Raw genomic sequence first — 23,795 nt, 5'->3', positions numbered from 1 at the left:
TCTATAAAATAAAAGCACTGTTACTGTGTTCCTGTTGAGTGAGAAAGGAGAACTTTATCGCGGACGTTCAATCTGCCCCATTTCCCAGGATGAGTGGTGTGCCGGATCATTAGGCAGCGTGTGATGTCATAGGCAACATCCTACAGTTCACAGCACTTGCATGGCAGAGCAGACACAGGATCAAGTGAAACACTTTCAGAGGACGGCAAAGATTTGAGTCGTATTATTGCACAACCCGCATATTCTGTGGGTACTGCACCGACACACTTTATTCGAGCAAATACCCAGTATGTACCTGGCAGATACCTGGAATGCGCCGCTCCTCACCTCTGACAAGCCCCGTTGCGTTTGCCTTCCCAGCCTGGGTTCATGCCTGGCTGACGGGCGGCTGATCTGTTAAATGATAATGATTAGGATTTAATAGGCTGCAATGCTTCGCGTGTCTACCAGATGGCATAAATTCATGAATTGTAATGCAGTATATATATATATACTGTGCAGTATTGCAGCCAGCGGGAATAAAATGCTTCAATCCCTGCCTGGAAAATACCTCAATGCACTCGGGCAGAAAACAGTCACAAACCTCAATACACCCGGGTATACCCGAATTCGTGGGACTAGCCGAGCTCGAATAAAGTGTGTCGCCAGTGTATTTGTGACTGTGATACCTCAAGTCTTAAAAGTTTAATTTTTTATATTAAATAATACACTTCTGCTCTTTGCACTTTTTTTTTTTTTTTTTAGATCGATAATAACATGGTTCAGATAATGTGGTAAAATAAACAATTTTGCCAGACTGCTGATTTACAGTGAGCTAAGGACTGTAGTCATCGGCAAACACCTGAGATTGTTCTATTTCTGATGGCTTTCTCTGGAGTACTCAACCATGAAAACGTGCACGTTGGAGAGCGTTATTACAGGGGCAAGCATGAAAGTGAGCCAAAGACAGTGGCCTTTTCAGCTGGTTAAATGAAGCTGATTGATACCTTGAAATACATCATTAAAACAAATCTGACCAATGTAATTTGAAAGATGTGTTCATTTTTTTTTACATTTCTCTGGTAAAATACATGCATTGGAGAAGTTTACAATCTTTAGCTAATGTCTTTTGATGATAAGATTTGCCAGACATCAACATTGTTTACTTGGCTTTTTTCCTTTCTTTGCTACAGAAAGTAATTATGGGGCCATCATTAGTCAAACATAAACATTAATAGCTGATATAAACATTAATAGCTAATATAAACATTAATAGCTGATATAAACATTAATAGCTGAAATAAACATTAATAGCTGATATAAACATTAATAGCGGATATCCAGCGTTCCCGACAAGGTGATACATATTAATTTTCACAACATAGAATGAAGTAGTACAGTTACTTTAAAGGTGATTAAATCTTTCTAAAAGAAGCCAATAGGTGTTAGAAAAGCCTTCACAGTGTAATACTTTAGGAATCAGGTTCAGTTCAAATCAGTAGTCTTTATTTCTTCAGATCAGGTTCAGCAAGAACACAGCGTATTAGATACATCTGGTAATCTTCGGTATCTGAAATGGTAAATTATTAGATGATTCTATTTGATGTAACAAGCATCTAAAGATGTCAGAAGGCAGTAATTTACACGTAACATTGCTCCCTTCTTAAACACTCACACCTAATCACATACTACACGGGGGAAGGGGGGGTGTTAGGTTTCGGTCACAGATAACATTCCTACAGTACAGTATATGCACTGTTTTTAAGTTTAACCTTGCTGCTTTATTCAATGTACCATCGCTGGAAGAAGAGATCAGTGTATCTCGAAGCTTGCACAAATAAAAGCATTTCGTTAGCCACAGAACGGTATCGTCTATTCATTTTATATATATATATATATATATTTATATATATATATATATATATATATTGCTTGCTATCCTACTTAATATATTAAACTATATATATCAATAAGTTGTTTAAAAAATGTTGCGCTGTCCAACAATCACAACAATCTTTATTTGCAACCACCTATTTTATAATTGCATTGGCTATCATCTGAAATAGATAGCCACTGAAATATTTAGATTGTCTAATTTGGAGAAGTTCATTATACTCATAAATCCATTTGCTGTTAGAGAGGCTTCCAGTGCATTGCAAATACATCTTCTAACACCGAAACTGTCCCATGGGAGTTCCTGCAAGACATTGACAAGTGGACAATCTAACATGGCTGAAACGGGGAAAGGTGGAGGTTTGAAAAGGATCAGTAGCATTGCATTCTACTTTTTATTGTACTTCTACTCTTTTCCTTCCAGAGACCCACAACAGGAATGCTGGCCATCACATTTGCTCTTCACTTCTGTGACGTGGTTCATATTGCAGGCTTTGGGTACCCCGCAAGCGACAATGAAAAGCAGCCCATCCACTACTACGAGAAGGTGACCCTCAAGTCCATGGCTGTAAGTTGTTATCTTTTTAAATGTAGTAGCAGTATATAAATAGACAGAGCCACACCGATTGCCAAACCCCGGAGGAAGACCTCCCCAATGCTTTTCCAGGTAATGCACTTGCGACCCTCCCTTCTCCACATTGCACATTTTCTGATTTCATCTTCCCATCTTACTTTGGGACATCTTCTTGGTCTCTTGATATCCCTTGGAATCCAGTCGAGCACCATCTCTGTCCGATAATGGTTATTTTTGTGGCTATTCATTCTTCAACTCTTGTCAATCCACCACTGGATGAAAGACTCCCCAATGCTCTTCCAGGTAATGCACTTGCAAGCCTCTCTTTTCCACGTTGCACCAACAAATTTTCTGATTTCATCTTCCTATCTTATATAGTTACATAGTACATTGTACATGGAGACTGTGATGGCAGATACAATAGATTTGTTCAAAAAAAGGTTGGACATCTTTTTAGATGGGAAAGCTATACAGGGATATACCAAATAATTATACATGGGAAGGATGTTGATCCAGGGATTAAACCGATTGCCAATTCTTGGAGTCAGGAAGGAATTAATTTTTCCCCTTAATGGGGTTTTTTGTTTGCCTTCCTCTGGATCAATAAGTATAGATATAGGATAAAGTATCTGTTGTCTAAATTTAGCATAGGTTGAACTTGATGGAAGGAAGTCTTTTTTCAACCTCATCTACTATGTAACTATGTAACATAGTTAAATAGTTACATAGTAGATCAGGTTGAAAAAAGACATGCGTCTATCAAGTTCAACCTATGCTAAATTTACACAACAGATACTTTATCCTATATCTGTACTTACAGTATATTGATGCAGAGGAAGGCAAACAAAAAACCCCAGTGACACATCATCCAATGATATCTCATAAGGGGAAAAATAAATGCCTTCCTGACTCCAAGAATTGGCAATCAGATTACTCCCTGAATCAACATCCTTCTCATATTTACTTATTTGGTATATCCCTGTATACCTTTCCTTTCTAAAAATAAGTCCAACCACCTAGCTCCCTTTTTAAATATAGGCACCACATCTGCTTTACGCCAATCTTGTGGTGCTGAACCTGTGGAAATTGAGTCCTTGACTATTACATGTAATGGTTTGGCTATTATTGACCTTAACTCCTTTAGAACTCTTGGATGTATGCCATCGGGCCAGGTGCCTTATTTACTTACATTTTATCAAGCCACTTGTAAGAGACCTTGTGCAGAAACACTCAGGGAGACCGATTTGGTGGAAATGAAACATGGTTTATTTAGCCTGTCACTTTAAACAGCAGTTTAAGGCAACACATAATAAAAAGAAAGAAACACCTATCCCTGTGTAAGGGCGAACTTACTTCCCCCATCCCTATCTGCAAGGCTGGGGGGGAAAACTCCCTTACCCACCTATCACCCCAAGGTCTCAAGCGGTACCTGTAAGCAGGGGCTCTTTGTGGCAGTCTCTGAGTCTGGGTGGGTGTCTTTGAGGGCCAGCTTCTGGCAGGTTCCTGATTTTGCTATACCAGCAGGAGAGGTCTGGTCCTACTGTGTGCTCAAGAATCATCTCCTCTGTCAGCACAGTTGTGACTGTGCTAAGGAGTCTCTCGGTCTGTCCCCAGCAGGGGTTTTTTACCCTCCTCTGATTACCCAGGTGGAGCTGGTTAATTGACTACCACAATTAACCAGCTATTTGCTGGATTTCTCAGACCATTAGAGGCAGCTTTATTTAAACAGGGATAAGGCCCTGTTACACTGCCTATGAACTTATACCTCAGTGAACCAATTGTTCGTTAATATATAGCTCGTGGCGTCCTCCGTCAGCACTACTACTAGTACTCCTGCTGGGGGGTATGAGTATTAGGAGGGGGATTGAAAAAGCAGGATTTAGTGAGAGGGGATAATTATGTGATTAGCGGAGAACGTTGATGGAAAAGGGAGGCGGGGAGATGCAGGGGAGTGAGAGAAATACATGGGGAGAGAGGGGGAATACAGGAGGAGGCTTGCAAGGTGGCTTGAAAGGGGAACTAAAAAGGCTGCTGACATGGGGGGGGGAGGAAGGGGGCATTGTCAAAACTCTAGTCCTAGGCTCTGGGGAATCTGTTGGCAGCCCTGGCTGCAGCAGTATTTAAAATAAAAATTAGATTAAGCTGATGTCATGTACAGTATTATACTGTTGATTGAAGAGTTAGGACCACTATTGTATGGGTAATGGAATAACTTTATAATAATAACAATAATAACTTTATTTCACGTAGCACTTTTCTCTTAATGGAACGCAAAGCGCTTCACAATTCGTGTAGTTCACGGTACGAAGAACATTTATTTATTTTATTTATTTATTAAATGTTTTAACAGGAAGTAATACATTGAGAATTACCTTTCGTTTTCAAGTATGTCCTGGGCACAGAGTTATGATGACAAATAATACAGTACATGGTTACAAATAGATAGTTACTTAAGTGAACAGAGTATACATTATATACAAGACATTACATGCACAGTTAGAGATAATATATGTTATAGGCGTATGTAACAGTTACAGACCAAATTAAAATGTGAGACAGCTTTAGTTTTGAAAGAACTTAAACTGGTGGTGGATGTGAGAGTCTCCAATAGGTTGTTCCAGTTTTGGGGTGCATGGAATTGGGGTACATGGGATATTTACAAGCACAGTCCCTGCCCAGATGAGCTTACAATGTATATTTTTGGTGACTGAGGCCCAGCGTGTGACTTGCCCAAGGTCACAAGAAGCTGACACCAGTTATTGAACCAGGTTCCCCTGACTCAGCTGACATTGTTTTACAGTCAGTGTCCTTGCTCACTGAGTCACTCCTCCTCCTATGTGCCATTCTTCGAACTTGGCTGATCCTGGTTACTGGTGTGAAGCAAAGCCACAAGTGGTTAAATTTTCCATGATTAGAGAATAAAATATGTACACAAGACTACGATTGCATTTCTCATTTATGCGATAGGATTCGTTACATTTGCAGTCTACACAGTTTGCTTTAATATATCCATGGAAATGGTTAAAATGTAGTGGAGGTTTTCCTTCGTCTTCTTCAGGCATCTTCAGCATGACGTCTGAACAAGATGAGCATCAAATACTTCATTACTCACATTCTGAAAATATTAAATGATCACCATTGAATCACTGAGCAGAGCTGAACGCTCCATTGCATCCTTCAGCTAATCAGGAGCATGCAGAGTATTTATAAGTCTGTACTATATGCATATGTTTTAATAGCTTACTTATATCTTATTTGCTGTGCTTATTTGACAGGTTACAGAACATAACATCACAATGGAAGCCCTAGCAATAAAGAAGCTTCTTCAGCACCGAGTCATTCAGAACTTGACATACTTCTGAGGATTTAAGGGATGGATAAAAGACAATTGGTTTTAAAAAAGAGGTGGTACTTGGTGCTCAAGTACTGGATCAGAAATATTTAAAATGCAGTAATGTGGAGACTCGGTAGGGAAGGGGGCGGACATTTCAGCGATCTTCAAAAATGATATGATGTCAGGAGTCTTGAATATGTCCGCAACAATAAGAAAGATGTTCCTTGGAGGCAAAAGTGGGCGAATGTTATTCCACCTCTCTGTGCCTCATTGGGGATGCCCTTACACAATTCTTGAATGAAGACTCGTACTCACAACCTCCTTCCTTGGTTCTTCATATCAATCACCCCCTTACTTGAGTCTCCAGTAATGGTGTGCCGGCTGCTTGTAACAATCCAGACGTAGACCAACAAGGGAACAGCGCACAGCCAAAGGGAGCCAGGGTCAGGAATAATAATGGAAAAAATCTGTTTATATACTTTATCAAGGAATAAAATAAAAATGTCATGGCGTTGTTGGCGTGAAACGTCACACACAGACGGATTTTAAAAGGACTGAAGTAGCAGCTGTTTTTTACTCCTTCATAAAGTACCGGCTGGTACGACACGCATAGGAGAGCGTTATACATGTTACATGGTTACATAGTGGATGATGTTGAAAAAAGACATGCGTCCATCAAGTGCAACCTATGCTAATTTAAACAACAGACACTTTATCCTATATCTATACTTAATTATTGATCCAGAGGAAGGCAAACAAAAAACCCCAGTGTCATATCATCCAATGATATCTCATAAGGGGAAAAATACATTCATTCCTGACTCCAAGAATTGGCAATCAGATTACTCTCTGGATCAACATCCTTCCCATGTATACTTATTTGGTATATTCCCTGTATACCTTTCCCATCTAAAAAGATGTCCAACCTTTTTTTGAACAAATCTATTGTCTCTGTCATCACAGTTTCAATGGGTAATGAATTCCACATTGTAACTGCCCTTACTGTAGAGAACCCTTTCCTTTGTTGCTGGTGAAATCCCATTTCCACCAACCTTAAGGAGTCCTTTGACTATCCTTGGGATGAATAGAAAGCTTCTTGTATTGTCCCCAAATATATTTGTATATAATTATCATATCCCCTCTTAGACGCCTCTATTCTAATGTAAATAAATCTAATTTAGCTGGCCTCTCCTCATAAGTTAGATTGTACATCACCTTTATTAATTTGATGGCTCTTCTCTGCACTCTCCCTAGTTCAATAATGTATTTTCTAAGGAGTGGTGCCCAAAATTGTACTCCATACCTCCTTTTTAAGATGTTTTCTCAATAAATAGATATTTTCATTATTATTCCTGACCCTGACTCCCTCTGTGCGCTGTTCCCTTGCTGTTCTACGTCTGGATAAGAGAAAAGCCTATTTTGGCCAATTTCCTATACCATGGTGCAATCGAGGTCATGATGAACACTACTGCTTTTATTATTTTGTGAACTACAGTATAAGAAGATATTGGGAGTTGCATTTCTATCTAAAATCTATGAGTACTGTACATAAGCATTTTGGGACTTCTCCGTCTGCAGCTGGGATGGGTGGACAAAATCTCAAGCTTCATCTGCAAACATGGACCGGACCACCTCAGCACTACGTGAAAATGACTCTCACAGGCACTTTTTAGATGGACTAATAGATACCAATTCCTCCCCCTTTACCTTATTTTTTTTTAAAGTTTTTTTAAAAAGGGGGGGGGGGGGGAGAAAAGAGAATTTTTATATTTATTTTGAAACTTTAAAACGGCTCATAAGTCTTAAAAGGAGGATGTGAGGTAAAAATGGTGAGACCTCTCTCCTAGTTACCGAATTCCTAATAATTTGCATTAGCTTTCGTGGACATTGTGGTTTCTTGACAACAAAATGATAGAGAACTTTTACTGCACTTTATGTTGTTAAGCTTGATTGAGAAATCTGTGGCTTCAGCTGTTATATTGGATGTACAGTATAGAGGCGCGATAGAGAGAAGCTTCTTCCAGCATTCGGCAGAAGAGCTTTTAAGAGTATTGAAATGGACCCCTTTGAAACCTGCCATTTTACTTCATTCCAGTTCAGGGCAGAAAGTTGGAGGGTCTGTAAAATGGAGGGGCACTTTATTTTGAAACCATCCAGTTTTCTTTCATTAGAAGTGAAAGGTAATGTTTTTCATAATAATAAGAATTATTATTGTACCAATAATTATTTATAGCTGGGAGCTACAGGTATAAACTTTGAAAGACTCATATCCATCTCCCCTCCCATATGCTTCTTCTTTCTTAAACTATGGCAAATTAAATATGTGCAACCATACACACCACCCATTTGTGTTCTTATCTTAATGTCTGTATGCTGCAATCTTAACTGTTCATAAAAAGTGGGCAAACAGGGCATATCTGTCCAGTACAGTAATCTTTGTGCTGTGAAGCAGGAGAGGCTCAGAAGAAATAATTTGGGGTAGCAGCTGTCCAATGTATTTCATTTCTGAAACTCACCTAGTACTGGAATTTTAAAAGAATTAAATGGTCTCTAAAAATAATAACATTTTGTGCCTACTTTATTCATTTGTCTATAAGCCTGGGCCATGTTGCTGGTTTCGTAGTTGAAGGTTATTAGTCATGGATAGTGGGCTGGGATATTTGTTAGAATGCTAGATTAGGTGACGGATTCATTAGACTAGGGTTGAGATTGGAGGCTTCATCTTCGTGGTCCTCCTAGTTTCTGTGATACTTAGCGGAGAATATACGACCGGTAGCATCCTCTCCAGAGGAAACAAAATGGTGTTTAAATCTCCTGTGTTATGCTGGGCAATTGGAAGCTACTACGTTTCCCATCACATGATACGGGGCTTCAAAGAACCAGGAAGAAACTAGCAACACCTTCCCAGATAAGTATTTCAGGAATCACAGGGTCCCCAGAGCTGAAATAAACATGGTTCAGCTTCAGAGACCATCTGCTTCCCAACCACTATATATATTTATGTGTATGTATGTATATATGTATAAAGCAGAAAATAGCCGTGTTAGTCCAGTTGCGATAGTGCAGAATAAATGAGTTCTTCAGTATTCGGTGATACCTTTTTTATTGGACTAACAATTTATGTCATAGGACAAGCTTTCGAGAGTTCTCCTCTCTTCTTCAGGTTGAGCAATACTGGTATACAAAGGTTTCAATGGCTAATACAGTGTAGAGAGAGGGGGAAAAAAACAGCAGATATTTACTGTAGATAAGGCAGGGTGTTAAATGTGTTTGAAGCCAGGGAACGGTGTCAAAGAAAGGTGGGGAGGGGTAGGGATACAGGGGAGGAGAAAGTGTGAATAAGAATAGAGGCAGGCAGGATAATTACAAGCAATTTTGATAGGGTGTGAGAAAACCCATGTCCGCATTAAGTTCTTTGGTTTTGGTGTCAAAGAGTCTTATCATTCTGAGTTCAAATGTTTTCCGTTCTTGGGTGCGTTTAAACATTCCATTGAGGATTTTGATTTTTAGATCATTTATGGAATGATCTGGTTGTGAGAAGTGATGTCCCACAGGTGAGCAGTAGCTTCCTTCTTCGTGATGGAGTATGGAGTGTCCGTGCATATTCATTCTGCCTTGTAGTTTTTGGCTGGTTTCCCCAATGTAGCAACCTTGGTCACATTTGTAGCATTGAATCATATACACTATATTCCTGCATGTGCAGCTGTATGATCCTTTAACATGGAATGTTCTATGGTTGTGACTGGCTGTGGGATCTTGGCAAATATGTTTGCAGAGTTTGCAGCGTTTGTTGCTGCACGGCTTTGTGCCATTATCCATGTCTTTAAAATCGTTGTGAAGTTTTCTGCTGACTAATTTCTGTTTGAGGTTTGGTGGTTGCCATATATATATGCATATATATATACGTATATACAGTGGTCGACAAATCACCAAAAAATCTACTCGCCGAACAATAAAATCTACTCGCCACCTAGTACCACACGTGTGCTGCTTGGGCCAATAGGAGCTCACCACAATGTTAAATCCACTCGCCCGTGGCGTGCAAATATATAGGTTTGTCGAACACTGCGTGTATATATATATATATATATATATATATATATAGACACACGAGAGAAAGCGCGCAGCACATAGTGTAAAAACGTACAATTTTAATATTAAAAATTGAGGAGAGGGAAACAAGCTCACTCGCAAACAGAATAGAAATGCGAACATTATGAATATCACCACCACGGATCAGCAAGGAGTCTCCTGCACAGCAAAGATGAATCCGACGCTGCCAGCTGCCAGTCTATGATGTAAGACCTTGTGGTATGCGACAAGATGGTAACAGTGGAAGTCCTTCGTAGTTTGTCCCTCCAATCCAGGTTGAATACCGTCAGGAAACAAAACACTGGGCTCCTTGCTGCAGGGACAGAGGTTCACCACAAACGTTCTGTCCCAGCGTGATGACGTAGTGCCGTCGCTGCTATCCTGACGCGTTTCGTCAGTCCACTGACTTTTTCAAAGGATGATGGAACCTAGACCGAAGCAATACATATACAGTGGCAGCCACCTTTATCCTAATGAGGCCGGATCCGCGGCGCTCTGATAATCGCGGGCAGATGCGTTTTTTTTTTTGTCTGGAGTGAATTGCGTTATTTTAGTGCTCGTAATATTAGCATTTTATTATCGCTGTCTGCAATACTGCAATACTGTCTGAAAACTCATGGGGCGTTCGCGAGCTATTGCTTTTGAAGTCTAATATTTTAGCAGTTCAACCTACGTCAGTACACAGTCTGCGTGTGCGCGCGCAGTAATTGTAAATTTGCATATTTATACATACATTTGCAGGGCTGTATTTCTCATTTGAAAATTTTTGAAACGCATAGGCGTGTGCTATAACGGTATCACATTTCGTCATATACAGTGCTCTCCCCACGCTCGGCCCCGCACCCACAGGATAATTTACTGAACTGCAGTATTTCAACTTCTTATCTTATCTACAGTACAGTGCAGTACACCTCTCCCACACCATTCCTTTGAATGTGTGTCTTTCTGGTTTCAATCACATTCCTGGTTGATAGCTGGAATGCGCCTGTAAATTCACCACTGCTTGCTTGCGAAGTTCCAGAGTGAGTGACCAAAAAAAAAATATATTTTTTTTTCTCCTCATTTTTTATTTTTATTTTCTCCAACCAAGACCAACTTGATATTACGATATTCAATCTGTGCTGTATATTTTGACTGCGACCCTGTGCGTTTGACTGCACATGGTTGATTTGTGTGCTTTTTATGTACTGTATTTGGGGGTGTAGGGATCAAATTATTATGATGACCTGCCTTTTGAAATTATGTCATTTCTTTGAATTGCAGTTCAGCTAATCCTTCATGCTGCTGTACCCTGTACCCCCCTCGTCCATGTACACACACAAGGCTCGCTCAAGGATTGATTTGAACCACTTATCGACAGATACCTCTACAGAGTCATTCAGTTTCTGAAGTTTGCCATTGTGTTTTTAATCCGTCCCTATCCGAGCGTCACTTCTCTGCTGCGCCTGTGTGTATTCCTCTTTGGGATGGGAGGTAGTTGATTATTACTGCGCATGACTCACCCATCCTCCACCCAACCCTTTGAGACTTTATTTACGGTTACGCTTTTGAAAATCCCTTCTCAAATTTGATATGTTAATCTGATTTGCCCAGCACTGTGAGAATAGAGAGTTAAAAAAAACATTAATTGATTCATGCTGTTGATGCAGTAAATTACCACTTTTTGTCATTCTTTCTTTTTCTTTGGTGTAGGTGTGGAGGGGGGGTTGTTGTCAATGATTATGATTATCATGAATGTAAATAAATATTTATTTTATTTTATCAGGCTCAAAAAAAATATATATAAAAATAATCATGAATAATACAAAATGCAGTCTTTATTAAGTTCTTCTATCAGATGGAAATTGAGGGCCGGTGGATAATCATGAATAATGCACATTGATAATAATATGAATTAATAATTGTGGCAGGATGGCCGTGGTAAGTGAGGAGACAACACGTCTTTTCCGGTGAAATAATGCTGGTGGGTTTATTTGTCCAAAAAACGGTAACTAAACAATGGGTACACTGTCCCTTTAAAAATTGAAACGAAATAAAATCCTAACCCCGGTCGGGGTACTAGCTAAACAAAAGTGCAGGCTAACTATCTGGCTGGCTAGCTAACCTATTCCAGCCCAATAATGTACAGCAAACTCAGTTGGCTTCTTTCCTGGGAGCTTTATTCTTCCCTCTTGGGACAGGATCGCTTTGAGCAGCTTGTGTCTGTCTCAACACACCTCTGTGTTCCCTCTATGCCTCAGAGAGAGACTGCCGCCCCAGAGGCATTTCCTCTTCCTGTTTTTAAAGCAGGTAAAGGAGCTAACTCAAATCACCTGTGGTCTGCTTGACAAGCTGAGTTAACCCCTCGTTTACTGGATAGCATGCATACTGCCATCTCCTATTCACATACACGGAGTCAATGACCCTGTCACATATCCCCCTTCCCAGCGTAACGTTACCGAGTAGAGCGGCCCGTGCACCGAGACTGTGCACCCTAGAGAGTGCATCAGCATTACCGTGCAGTATGCCTGGCCGATGTTGGACCGTAAAGTTAAAAGGTTGCAACGACAGGAACCAACGGGTAACTCTCGAGTTCTTTTCTTTATTTCTGTGCATCCACTGTAGTGGTGCGTGATCTGTTACGAGTGTAAAAGACCTGCCTAAAAGGTAATATTTCAATGTGTCTGTTGCCCACTTTATGGCCAAACACTCTTTTTCCACTGTGGCATATCTTTGTTCGCGGGGACACAATTTGCGACTTAAATAGAGGACCGGGTGTTCCTCTTCTCCTACAAATTGGGACAGTACTTCTCCGAGACCTACTTCGGAGGCGTCTGTTTGTAGAAAAAACTCCTTAGTAAAATCCGGGGCTACCAAGACTGGGTGACTACAGAGCGTTGTGCGTAGGTCTACAAATGCGGTCTCCGCATTACTGTTCCATTTTACAACATCAGGTGCCTTTGCCTTTACTAGATCTGAAAGCTGTGCAGCCCGGGTTGCAAAATGGGGTATAAATCGCCTGTAGTAACCTACAATGCCTAGAAACGTCCTAACCTGTTTCTTTTTAAGGGGACGGGGCCAACTCTCAATGGCTTCAACTTTATTGAGCTGGGTTTTACTGTCCCCCTTCCCACAACATAGCCAAGATACTTTGCCTCTGCTAGGCCGACTGAACATTTAGCTGGATTGGCTGTAAGACCCGCCTCCTGAAAGGTTCTTAACACTGCCTCAACCTTTTCTAGATGTGAGTCCAAATCTGGACTATGAATTACCACATCGTCTAAGTACGCTGAGGCGTAGTTCGAGTGTGGGTGTAACAATTTATTCATCAACCTTTGGAAGGTTGCAGGCACCCCATGAAGACCAAAGTGTAAAACAATATACTGAAATAGACCATCAGGTGTGGAGAAGGCCGTTTTCTCTTTTGCTAACCTTGTTAAGGGGATTTGCCAATAACCCTTTGTAAGATCTAAAGTGGTTAGAAAACGAGCCCTCGCCAACTTCTCAATTAACTCGTCTACCCGTGGCATAAGATAGGCATCAAACTTCGAGACTTCATTTACATTTATAAAGTTGTTACAGAACCGTATTGTCCCATCTGGCTTAGGTACCAAGACAATAGGGCTGGACCATTGACTATGGGACTCCTCAATTATGCCTAGATCTAGCATTTCCTTTACTTCTGACTGAATAGCCCCTCTTCTAGCTTCTGGGATTCTATAAGGTCTTATCTTAATGACTACCCCTGGCTTGGTGACAATATCATGAGAAATCATCCTAGTTTTCCCTGGTACGCTGGAAAAGACATCTCTGTTCCTTTTTACCAAATCTACAGCTTCTCTGTGTTGTTCAGGCGTAAGTTCTGCCGATATTTGAACAAGTGGTTCCTCCCCTTTCCCGGATTTGTTAGCTACTACCGACAGACATACCTCTCTATCCTTCCAGGATTTTAATAGATTTATGTGATAGATTTGCTCTACCTTCCTCCGGTCTGGCTGTCGAATTTTATAATTCACCGCGCCAACCTGTTCTAGAACCTCATATGGCCCCTGCCAATGTGATAACAGCTTGCTTTCGGCCGTGGGAACAAGGACCGTTACTCGGTCCCCTGGTCGGAAGTTGCGAACCGTAGCTTGTCTGTTGTAAAGGTTCCGTTGGGCCCTCTGTGCCTCTTCTAGATGCTGTCTGACTATGGGGGTAATATGCACAATACGGTCTTTCAAATCTTCCACAAATTGGACGACATTTTTCCCTGGCACAGCTTGTTGCTCCCACTCTTCTTTAAGGCTATCCAGAATCCCTCTTGGGCGTCTCCCATACAGGAGTTCAACTGGGGAAAAGCCTGTAGAGGCCTGTGGCACCTCTCGGATAGCAAACAAGAGATAAGGCAACAAGGTGTCCCAGTTCTTCCCATCACTAGCGACCACCTTTCTCAACATCATCTTCAACGTCTTATTAAATCGTTCTACCAGTCCGTCCGTTTGCGGATGGTACACAGAGGTTCTTAGGGACTGTATTTTTAGCTCTACACATAAGTCTCGCATAAGCTTAGATGTAAACGGGGTACCCTGATCTGTCAAAATTTCTTTCGGTATCCCGAGTCGGGAGAATACCTGTAACAATTCCTTAGCTATAGCTTTGGAGGAAGTGTTACGTAAAGGTAGTGCCTCTGGATATCGAGTGGCATAGTCTAGGATCACCAGAATGTACTGATGACCCTTGGCAGATTTCTCCAAGGGACCCACTATATCCATGGCAATCCTCTCAAATGGGACCTCAATAATAGGCATAGGGATCAATGGGGCCCTCAAACTTGGTCGGGGGGCTGTCAACTGACACTCGGGACAAGAGGCACAGAATCTCTTTACTGCATTATATATCCCTGGCCAGTAAAATCTTTTTAGGATTCTTTGCTGCGTCTTCTCTACGCCCAGATGACCCCCCAACAAATGAGAGTGCGTTAGCTCTAGGACCTTCCTCACTAATGAACTGGGTACTAACAATTTTTCTATTTCTTGGCCCTCCTCTTGGCTCACATGGTATAACAAATCATTCTTAATATAGAAATATGGATAGGATTCCTTTGTGGTTCCTTCTACCGGGACCCCATTAACTTCTACCATCTGGCTAAACCCATTTTTCAACTGGGGATCATTAGCCTGTTCTCTACCAAAGTTAGTTAGGGAAAGTTAGTTAGGGAAACCTTTCTCATCTGGAGTTTGGTCGGTTACCTCCACGGGTAACTCAGACACCTGAGCATCAACAGGCCCTGTCTCGGACAACTCTTCTCCCTCTGGTCTCCCTCCGTTAGGAGTAGTGACCAGTGCTAACTGGGGTGGGGGTGTACCTCTTTTTTTTCCTTCCTACGTTCTCATTTTGACTTAGGGGTTTTAGACACCTCGGCGACTAATTCGGCGTCTGTAAACGGAAAAAGCTCATCTGGAGTAGGATTGGTTAAGGTGAGCTGTCCTCTGATCAGGGTGTCAAAACCAGGGAAATTACAGCCTAACACTAGGGAATGGGGTAACTTTGGTACAATTGCTACCATAGTTTCGATGACTTGCCCCTCGACTTTTACTTTTATCAGAGTCATGGTGTACGGAAGCGTACACCCATGTACACATAATACCCGCAACTTCTCACCCTGGTGTAACCGGAGAGGCTTAACCAACTTCCCGGATACCAAGTTAATATTGCTCCCTGAGTCTACCAGTGCGGAGACTGGTTTTCCATTTAACAACACCGTGGTGAGGAAGTTGTGGGTACGTTTTCTCTCGTGGGTCATACCCACCACTCAACAATATTCAGACTTCACAGAACCATATGCACACTCCATTGGCTCAGACAACTGTGGGCAGTGAGCCTTAATATGCCCCGTCTCCCCACACTCAAAACAAACAATTGGCCCAGTTCGTTCTTGAAACCCTTTCTGAAATTTAGAGTTTCTGTCCCTATCCGGGTTTTCTTCCACCCGCTCAAATCGTGCGAACGGTCGTGGGTCCTGGTGCCAGCGCTGGCCTCTACTGTTCGTGTTGGGACGTGGGTTGTAGTTTGTGCGAGTGTGGCGTGACAGTTCACAGGTAGCCAGAAACTGCTCCACTGCACCTACCATGGCATCACAAGAGAGGGGATCTCCCTGCCCCACCCACTGTTGAAGGTCCTGGCGTAACGCTCGAATGAAGCGGTCCAACACCACCATCTCAAGGATCCATGCCGGGCTATGTTCCTCTGGTTTTAGCCACTTGGACGCTAGGTGAATCAAATCCCATAACTGGGATCTGGGCGGCTTCTGTTCCTGGTATTTCCACTTATGGAACCTCTGCACACAAACTGCGGGAGTCACTCCAATCCTTGCAAGGATTTCGCTTTTCAGACAGTCATAGTCTGCTGCGGCTTCTTCGTCCAGGTCACAATACGCTTTTTGGGCTTCCCCCAGTTAAAAGGGTGCGATAATCCCAGCCCATTTGGAGCGGGCCCACCTTTCCCGGGAAGCGATTCGCTCAAAGGACCTGAGGTATCCCTCGACGTCATCGTGCGGCGTCATTTTCTGCAGGTACTCGTTCGCCTGGACGGGCCGTGCCAGGGCTGTACTTGACAAGCCCATTTTAATCTGGGCCAGCTGCTCAATCAGCTGCTTCTGTGTGTCTGCAATAATGTCAAGCTGGGCTGCAAGTTTCCGGTTCGTCTCGCGTTGTGCAGCCGTGCTGTCCTGTCCCTGTTTGTTAGCTTCTTGCTGGACAGCGGTGCTGTGTACTAAGGCCTTCACAACATCCTCCATAGTGGCAGCTACCGCGTGGACAGATTCCACCAGTCGCAATCTGTAGCTCCGCCCCTTTTACAGGGTGTTGACATCCCACTTCTGACACCACGTGTGGCAGGATGGCCGTGGTAAGTGAGGAGACAACACGTCTTTTCCGGTGAAATAATGCTGGTGGGTTTATTTGTCCAAAAAACGGTAACTAAACAATGGGTACACTGTCCCTTTAAAAATTGAAACAAAATAAAATCCTAACCCCGGTCGGGGTACTAGCTAAACAAAAGTGCAGGCTAACTATCTGGCTGGCTAGCTAACCTATTCCAGCCCAATAATGTACAGCAAACGCAGTTGGCTCCTTACCTGGGAGCTTTATTCTTCCCTCTTGGGACAGGATCGCTTTGAGCAGCTTGTGTCTGTCTCAACACACCTCTGTCTTCCCTCTATGCCTCAGAGAGAGACTGCCGCCCCAGAGGCATTTCCTCTTCCTGTTTTTAAAGCAGGTAAAGGAGCTAACTCAAATCACCTGTGGTCTGCTTGACAAGCTGAGTTAACCCCTCGTTTACTGGATAGCATGCATACTGCCATCTCCTATTCATATACACGGAGTCAATGACCCTGTCACATAATATATAATAATATATATGTATAGTTAAATATTTTTTTCCGTCTGTATCTTCTTCCTCATTCTGTGTACAGTACAGTAGTTCATTGAGAGAGGAGAGGTTTTGTGTACATCATGACTGCAGTTTAGATACTGTACACTTAACTGTTCAAACAGTTCACAGACTTTACACGATACCCCCCCTCTCTACCAGTCCATCCTTTTTTTCTGAAAATACAAGAAAACAAAAAATTAGTGCAGTTACTGTATGTGCATACTGTATTATGGCATTGTGTGCTGTGTAGTACTGTCAAAGTAGTCTACGCTGAAACTACTGTATACTGTGACTATTGTAAAATACTTTGTAACCAGATGGCTGGTGCTGCTCTCTCAGGAAAGAAAAAAATTGAGCAGTTAGGTGCATGTCATGGCATTGTGTACTGTATAGCTACTCCATATTGGACTACAGTATGCAGTTGGTACTGTCAAACTAGTCTATACTGGAACTACTGTATACTCTGACTACTATGAAATAAAAAAATCTGTGCCATACTTACCTGTATCATACTGTACTTACAATACTACAGTACAGTACTACAGTATACTGTACCATGTGGAAAACAAATAGGTAGCGCTATATCCCACAGTGGGCAAGCAGCCTGTGATATACCCCTGACTCCCGGTCAGGTGAAAGAATGGAAAATAAGTTATATCTGTGGCGCTCTGCTCTGTAATATTAAATACAATGAAATAAAAATAAATGAATCATAAATGTGTAAAAAATTATACAACCAGTATCACGGATTTCGCCCTTCTGTATAGGTGCTCCACACGAGGTGGGTGGACATGTAAGGAAAAAAAATCAAAACATACACTAGTATAATACTGTTAAACATATATACAAACATACAACATAAGACAAACGCTGAGAACAACAGGTGACAGATTACAAAAACATTTAATATAGTAAATAATTAATAAGCATAAAAATACATTAAAAAACATATGTGAGGTTCTAGCAAGATGCTCCAACTCAGGTGGGGGTACCTGCTTACCAAAAGTAAGAAGGTATCAGGCGGTGGATAATTCAATGAGTATCCCCTCTTATCTGGATAGCTGCTGCTGTAATGGACTCCTGGGCTCAGACGTGTTGCCTCCTGTATGACCTGTATGATGAAACCAGGTATCTCCAGCCCGCGGCGTCCGCCTCCGTCTGTAGTGGACACGTGGTGATGGCTGTGGAAGTGCAGCTGCAGGTACTTCCTGCCCAACCGCGCCAAGCGCGCCAAACGGAGCAATTTCAAAGTGCCGGATATTCATACACCAGGGACCGGCAGCCCGCAGGTACCAGCTAGTGACTCCAAGGGGGACAGCAATCGCACCTGAGTGGGAAGGACCTCACCGAACCACCCTACGCGTTTCGAAAGTCTTGCTTTCTTCCTCAGGGGTAAACGTTATAAAAAAGTAGTCCCTTTATGTCCCGGTATATGTAGTCCCGATTTAAAGGTACAGTGCACCATTGCAAACTCGGTCATGCGCAGATCGATGTGCTGGGGCTCTCAGCGTCACACACATAGATACATGAAAGAAAACCACACAAATTGACAGTGACAAAAAACAACAAACAACAACAAACAGAAAACAATTAATTAATATTATACATAAAATATGCTCATGATACATACATGATTGCATGAACCAATTTGAGTTGTTGTAATTAGGTAACATATGACAATAGACAACTTTGACTAACTTCATTAGTCTAATATATGTGGCCACACAGCATATGTGTTGAGAAGCATGTTGAGCAGAATGTAACCTGACTATAACCTTAACAAGCTCAAAGTTATTGGTATAATGAATGAATATTGTGTTAAATCAGTGTGAAATGTGCTACATACAGTATGTATTAAATATATAATTGTGCAAGTGTGTATAAGGTGAATAACGTGTATAAATTTATCCAAATATGACATATAATGATGGAACATGTAATATGTTATGATTAAAAATGAAAATAAAAATAAGTAGTAAATAAATAAATACATATCTATAAAGGGTGTGAATGATTTATTATGACGCGTGTATATAACTACATAAAAATAATAATTAAGTGATAGCTATCTATCAAATAGACTACTTATACATATATGTGTGAATGTTTATCATTAAGTGATAAGTGACAATAGGTGAAATGTACCAATAAAGATATTATCATGATGCCTAGTATATGGCCTAGGAATAACCATCAAAGATAACCTATTTAGTTAGATGTGGATATTTCTCATCAGTCCATGGCAATAGATGTTTTATCTGTCCAGAAGGAATGGCTTCAGGTCGAATTCTATATTTAGTCCAAAGGGAGTTAATGTTTGTAATTCATAAATCCAGAAGGATTCTCTCTTTCCTAACGCACTACCCCTATCCCCTCCACGCCAGTTAGTTGTGACAGCCTCTATCGCTACACATTTTAGACCTCTAGGATCTTTACCATGTACCTGGAGAAAATGGCTCGATACACTGTGTGAATCAAGACCTCTTTTGATGTTGTAAATATGTTCAAAGAACCGACGTTTAATCGGTCTAGTGGTCATGCCCACATACTGCAGACCACAAGGACATTCAAGGAGATAAATAATGTTTGTGCTGTTACATGTAATGTGTTGTTGGATGATATATTTTTTAAGAGTTTGGGTTGAGGTGAAGGATAATTGTTTGGAACTGAATTTACATGCTGTGCATGTTTTACATGTGTAATACCCTTTAATGACATTTTTATTTGTATTTTTATTATTATTTGATCGACCATTAGGTTTAAGAGGACAGCTTGGAGCTAACCTTTGGCCTATGTTTGGTGCCTTGGTGAATATTATTTTTGGTTTCAGAGGGAGTATTTTTGATATATCAGTATCTTTTCTCAGAATTGGCCAATACTTTTGAATAGTTTTCCTTATCCCTGGTGCCATCTGGTTAAATTGTGTTATGAATGGTATTTGTGTATGTATATTAGAAGATTTGGGTTTATACTCTAGCAGTGTTGATCTGTCTATTGCTTCGACCTCTGATATAATATTATCAAGATGGTTTAATGGGTAATTTCTGTCAATAAATCTATTTTTGAGGTCCTGTGCTTGAGTTTGAAATGCTTCTATTGTGGAACTGTTTCTTTTGAGTCTGATGAATTGACCTTTGGGAATGTTATCGATCCACGCAGGGTTGTGATGGCTACTGGCATGTAGATAATTATTTGCCTGAACCTTTTTTAAATGAGTTTTAGTATGTATAGTGTTATTACAAATATATATAACTAAATCTAAAAATTCTAACGATATATTGCTAGAAGCAAATGAAAATTTCAAATTAAATGGATTATTGTTAATGTACATTTGAAACCTGTCCAGCTCTTCTAATGAGCCAGACCAAATAAAGAAAATGTCATCGATGTAGCGCTGCCATAGTACCAGGTCCGCTCCAAAGGGGCAGCTGGACCAGATGAATTTATTTTCCCAGCTGCCCATGAATAAATTAGCATAACTAGGAGCAAACCTGGTACCCATGGTGGTGCCACATATCTGAAAAAAGTATAAATCATTCAAATTAAAATAATTATGTGAAAGTATAAATTGAATCCCCAAAGTAGCACATTTCACACTGATTTAACACAATATTCATTCATTATACCAAAAACTTTGAGCTTGTTAAGGTTACAGTCAGGTTACATTCTGCTCAACATGCTTCTCAACACATATGATGTGTGGCCACATATATTAGACTAATGAAGTTAGTCAAAGTTGTCTATTGTCATATGTTACCTAATTACAACAACTCTAATTGGTTCATGCAATCATGTATGTATCATGAGCATATTTTATGTATAATATTAATTAATTGTTTTCTGTTTGTTGTTTTTTGTCACTGTCAATTTGTGTGGTTTTCTTTCATGTATCTATGTGTGTGACGCTGAGAGCCCCAGCGCATCGATCTACGCATGACCGAGTTTGCAATTGTGCACTGTACCTTTAAAACGGGACTACATATACCGGGACATACAGGGACTACTTTTTTATAACGTTTACCCCTGAGGAAGAAAGCAAGACTTTCGAAACGCGTTGGGTGGTTCGGTGAGGTCCTTCCCACTCAGGTGCGATTGCTGTCCCCCTTGGAGTCACTAGCTGGTACCCGCGGGTTGCCGGTCCCTGGTGTATGAATATCCGGCACTTTGAAATTGCTCCGTTTGGCGCGCTTGGTGCGGTTGGGCAGGAAGTACCTGCAGCTGCACTTCCACAGCCACAAGGACAATCTGGTGGGTATCGCATTTGTGTGACTGTTCCACTGTTGTTTATTTTTTGTAAATGTTTTTGTACATGTTTTGTCTTGCTGTACTTTAATAAAGGAGATGTTGCGTGTTTTAATTTGTATGAATAAAGAAATGTTTTTGCTTAAACAAGACCTGCACAACTCCAGTCCTTGAGGGCCGCAAACAGGCCCGGTTTTCAATGTTATCCTGAAAACCGGGACTGTTTGCGGCCCTCGAGGACTGGAGTTGTGCAGGCCTGACTGACTGTTCTGTACACCATCCTACTGTAAATGTTTTGTCTTTCTGTACTTTAATAAAGGAGATGATGCGTTTTGTATATTTTATGAATTAAGAATTTTTTTTAATAACGCCATGTGACTGTAAACCATACTGACTGACTGTAAATGTTTAGACTTTCTGCACATAAATGTTTTCACTAGCAGTAAACCATACACCTGTTGATGTTTTGAATTGCTGTGCACTTAAAATGATTTTACATTGTACAGTATTTGTAAATAAATGTTTTTGTACTTACAGTACTCCACCAATAAAAGAAAATGTTGATTTGTTTTAAATTGTTCCATTGTCTCCTTTTATACTGTAACAATAATACAGTGTTTGTAGAATGTAAAGTACTGTCCAGGCATACTGTACTGTATACTGTAGGCATGCTCAGTACTGTACATCACAAGAGTATTAATACTAATACATGCTGAACGAGTATAGAATACACATATGTACTGGAATACATGTAGAATAAATGCATACTTTTTATTTTCTCGGGTTTATTATACAGTATACTGTATATAAAAAATTATTGTATACGGTCTGAAAACATCAGCATACTGTTTCAGGTATTCTATCCTAATCAATAACAACGGCCACTAAACTGTAGACTCCGGTACAGGCATTGTTACACAAAGCGATATTATCTATCGGAATCCCTCCGTTTGCCGTTTTCCGCATGAGATGACAAAGTTTTCTTTTCTGAGGGGAAAAAAAAAGGAAAAGTTTTACTCTAATGGTCAGTCCCCTAAAGCAGTTCCCACAGTCAGTCCCACCAATAATTTTCTCGGGGGGCGTCTCCTGTTCACATGCGCATGCGCCTACCGTCGATGTGATGACACGCATATGCGTTTCAAGAAGTTTCCAATGCGCATGCGCCTAGCTTTTCACCAATTGTGCAGTATCTACTGTAGAAGCCGCTCAGCCAATGATATTGCTTACAGGAGAATCGCTTGACTTTTGAATCGCACTGATATTGATATTTTCACAATAAAAAAAACAGAATAAAATACGGCAACATTACTCACCATAGAATTTCCCAATCAGCTGGCGCCGGACCACTACCAGTCCCGTATTCTTGATCACACACGTTGACAGGTAACAGTGGGACTACTACACCTGTAGTCAGCTGATGAGGCTGTAAATCGCTTAGGAACATGCAAGCTTGTTCGAAACTGTATGCGAAATTTCTGCTCAGGCTGCAGGTATCCGTGTGTGGACAGACAGCAAGGGTTGTCACTGACGGTCGGACCATTTTTGGAAGCCGGTGCTGGTGCTGGCGCATTGCTTGCAAGCGACTGACGTTTCTTACTTGGTTTTAACACGACCTTTCGCTTTTTGCCGTCTGCATGATCATAGATACAGGAAAAACCCGGTGATACACACCAATACCCTCCAATAAATTTGGGATCAATACGAAAAAAACATGGATCGCTACATAACTTTTTCCTTATTGCACGCTTCCACACATGAGGATCTGGCGAAAATTTGTAAAAGTCAATAGTTTTCGATAAAATACTGATAAATTTGAACTACTGCTGCTATCTTATAATCTGTTGCATTAATCGCGGCCCATATTAAATAAGCGTACGTTCTGTCGGGTTTTTGGAACACGGGCTGCAGTTGTGCACTCATGGCGATGGGACTCTGGACAATAAGCAGAACAGAAACGGTGCTTGTCTTTCTTTAAAATGAAAAGCCTAAATTGATACATTATTGTAACCTCTTCCTTCAGTCCCAAGGCCAATTTACAATGGACCACTGTGGTATTAAACGAAACACCTGCAAGTCGACACATTACTGAAGCGCATGCGCAATACAATTCATGAATATCTGCCATCTGGCGGACACGCGAAGAATTGCAACCAATTAAATCAGAACTATTCTCAATAAACGCATCAACCGCGCATCAACCGCGCATCAACCGCGCATCAACCACGGCTGTGAATGCAACATGAATGCGGTCAGAATGCGGCATGAACGTGGTGAAGTGCGTGGCATTCG

The 23,795-nt window shown here is 41.1% G+C and overlaps 2 protein-coding genes across 4 annotated transcripts in view; both read left to right on the top strand.

Annotated features, from left to right (window-relative positions):
• Positions 1 to 9,056, top strand: part of ST3GAL4 (ST3 beta-galactoside alpha-2,3-sialyltransferase 4) — a 114,001-nt gene extending 104,945 nt beyond the window's left edge. For all 3 annotated transcript variants that reach the window (XM_075569278.1, XM_075569277.1, XM_075569279.1), the window contains exons 10-11: positions 2,297 to 2,440; positions 5,722 to 9,056. In XM_075569278.1, the coding sequence (XP_075425393.1) occupies positions 2,297 to 2,440; positions 5,722 to 5,808 (231 nt within the window). In that variant the 3' untranslated portion in view covers positions 5,809 to 9,056. The remainder of the gene's footprint in view (positions 1 to 2,296; positions 2,441 to 5,721) is intronic.
• The window catches only part of LOC142464645 (uncharacterized), a 755,558-nt gene that overhangs the window by 564,345 nt on the left and 167,418 nt on the right, over positions 1 to 23,795 (top strand).

The sequence above is a fragment of the Ascaphus truei genome, chromosome 13 (genome assembly GCF_040206685.1).
Source record: "Ascaphus truei isolate aAscTru1 chromosome 13, aAscTru1.hap1, whole genome shotgun sequence".
Classification (NCBI taxonomy): domain Eukaryota; kingdom Metazoa; phylum Chordata; class Amphibia; order Anura; family Ascaphidae; genus Ascaphus; species Ascaphus truei.
The sequence above is the reverse complement of the archived record's forward strand: the minus strand, read 5'-3'. Positions and strand labels throughout refer to the sequence as shown.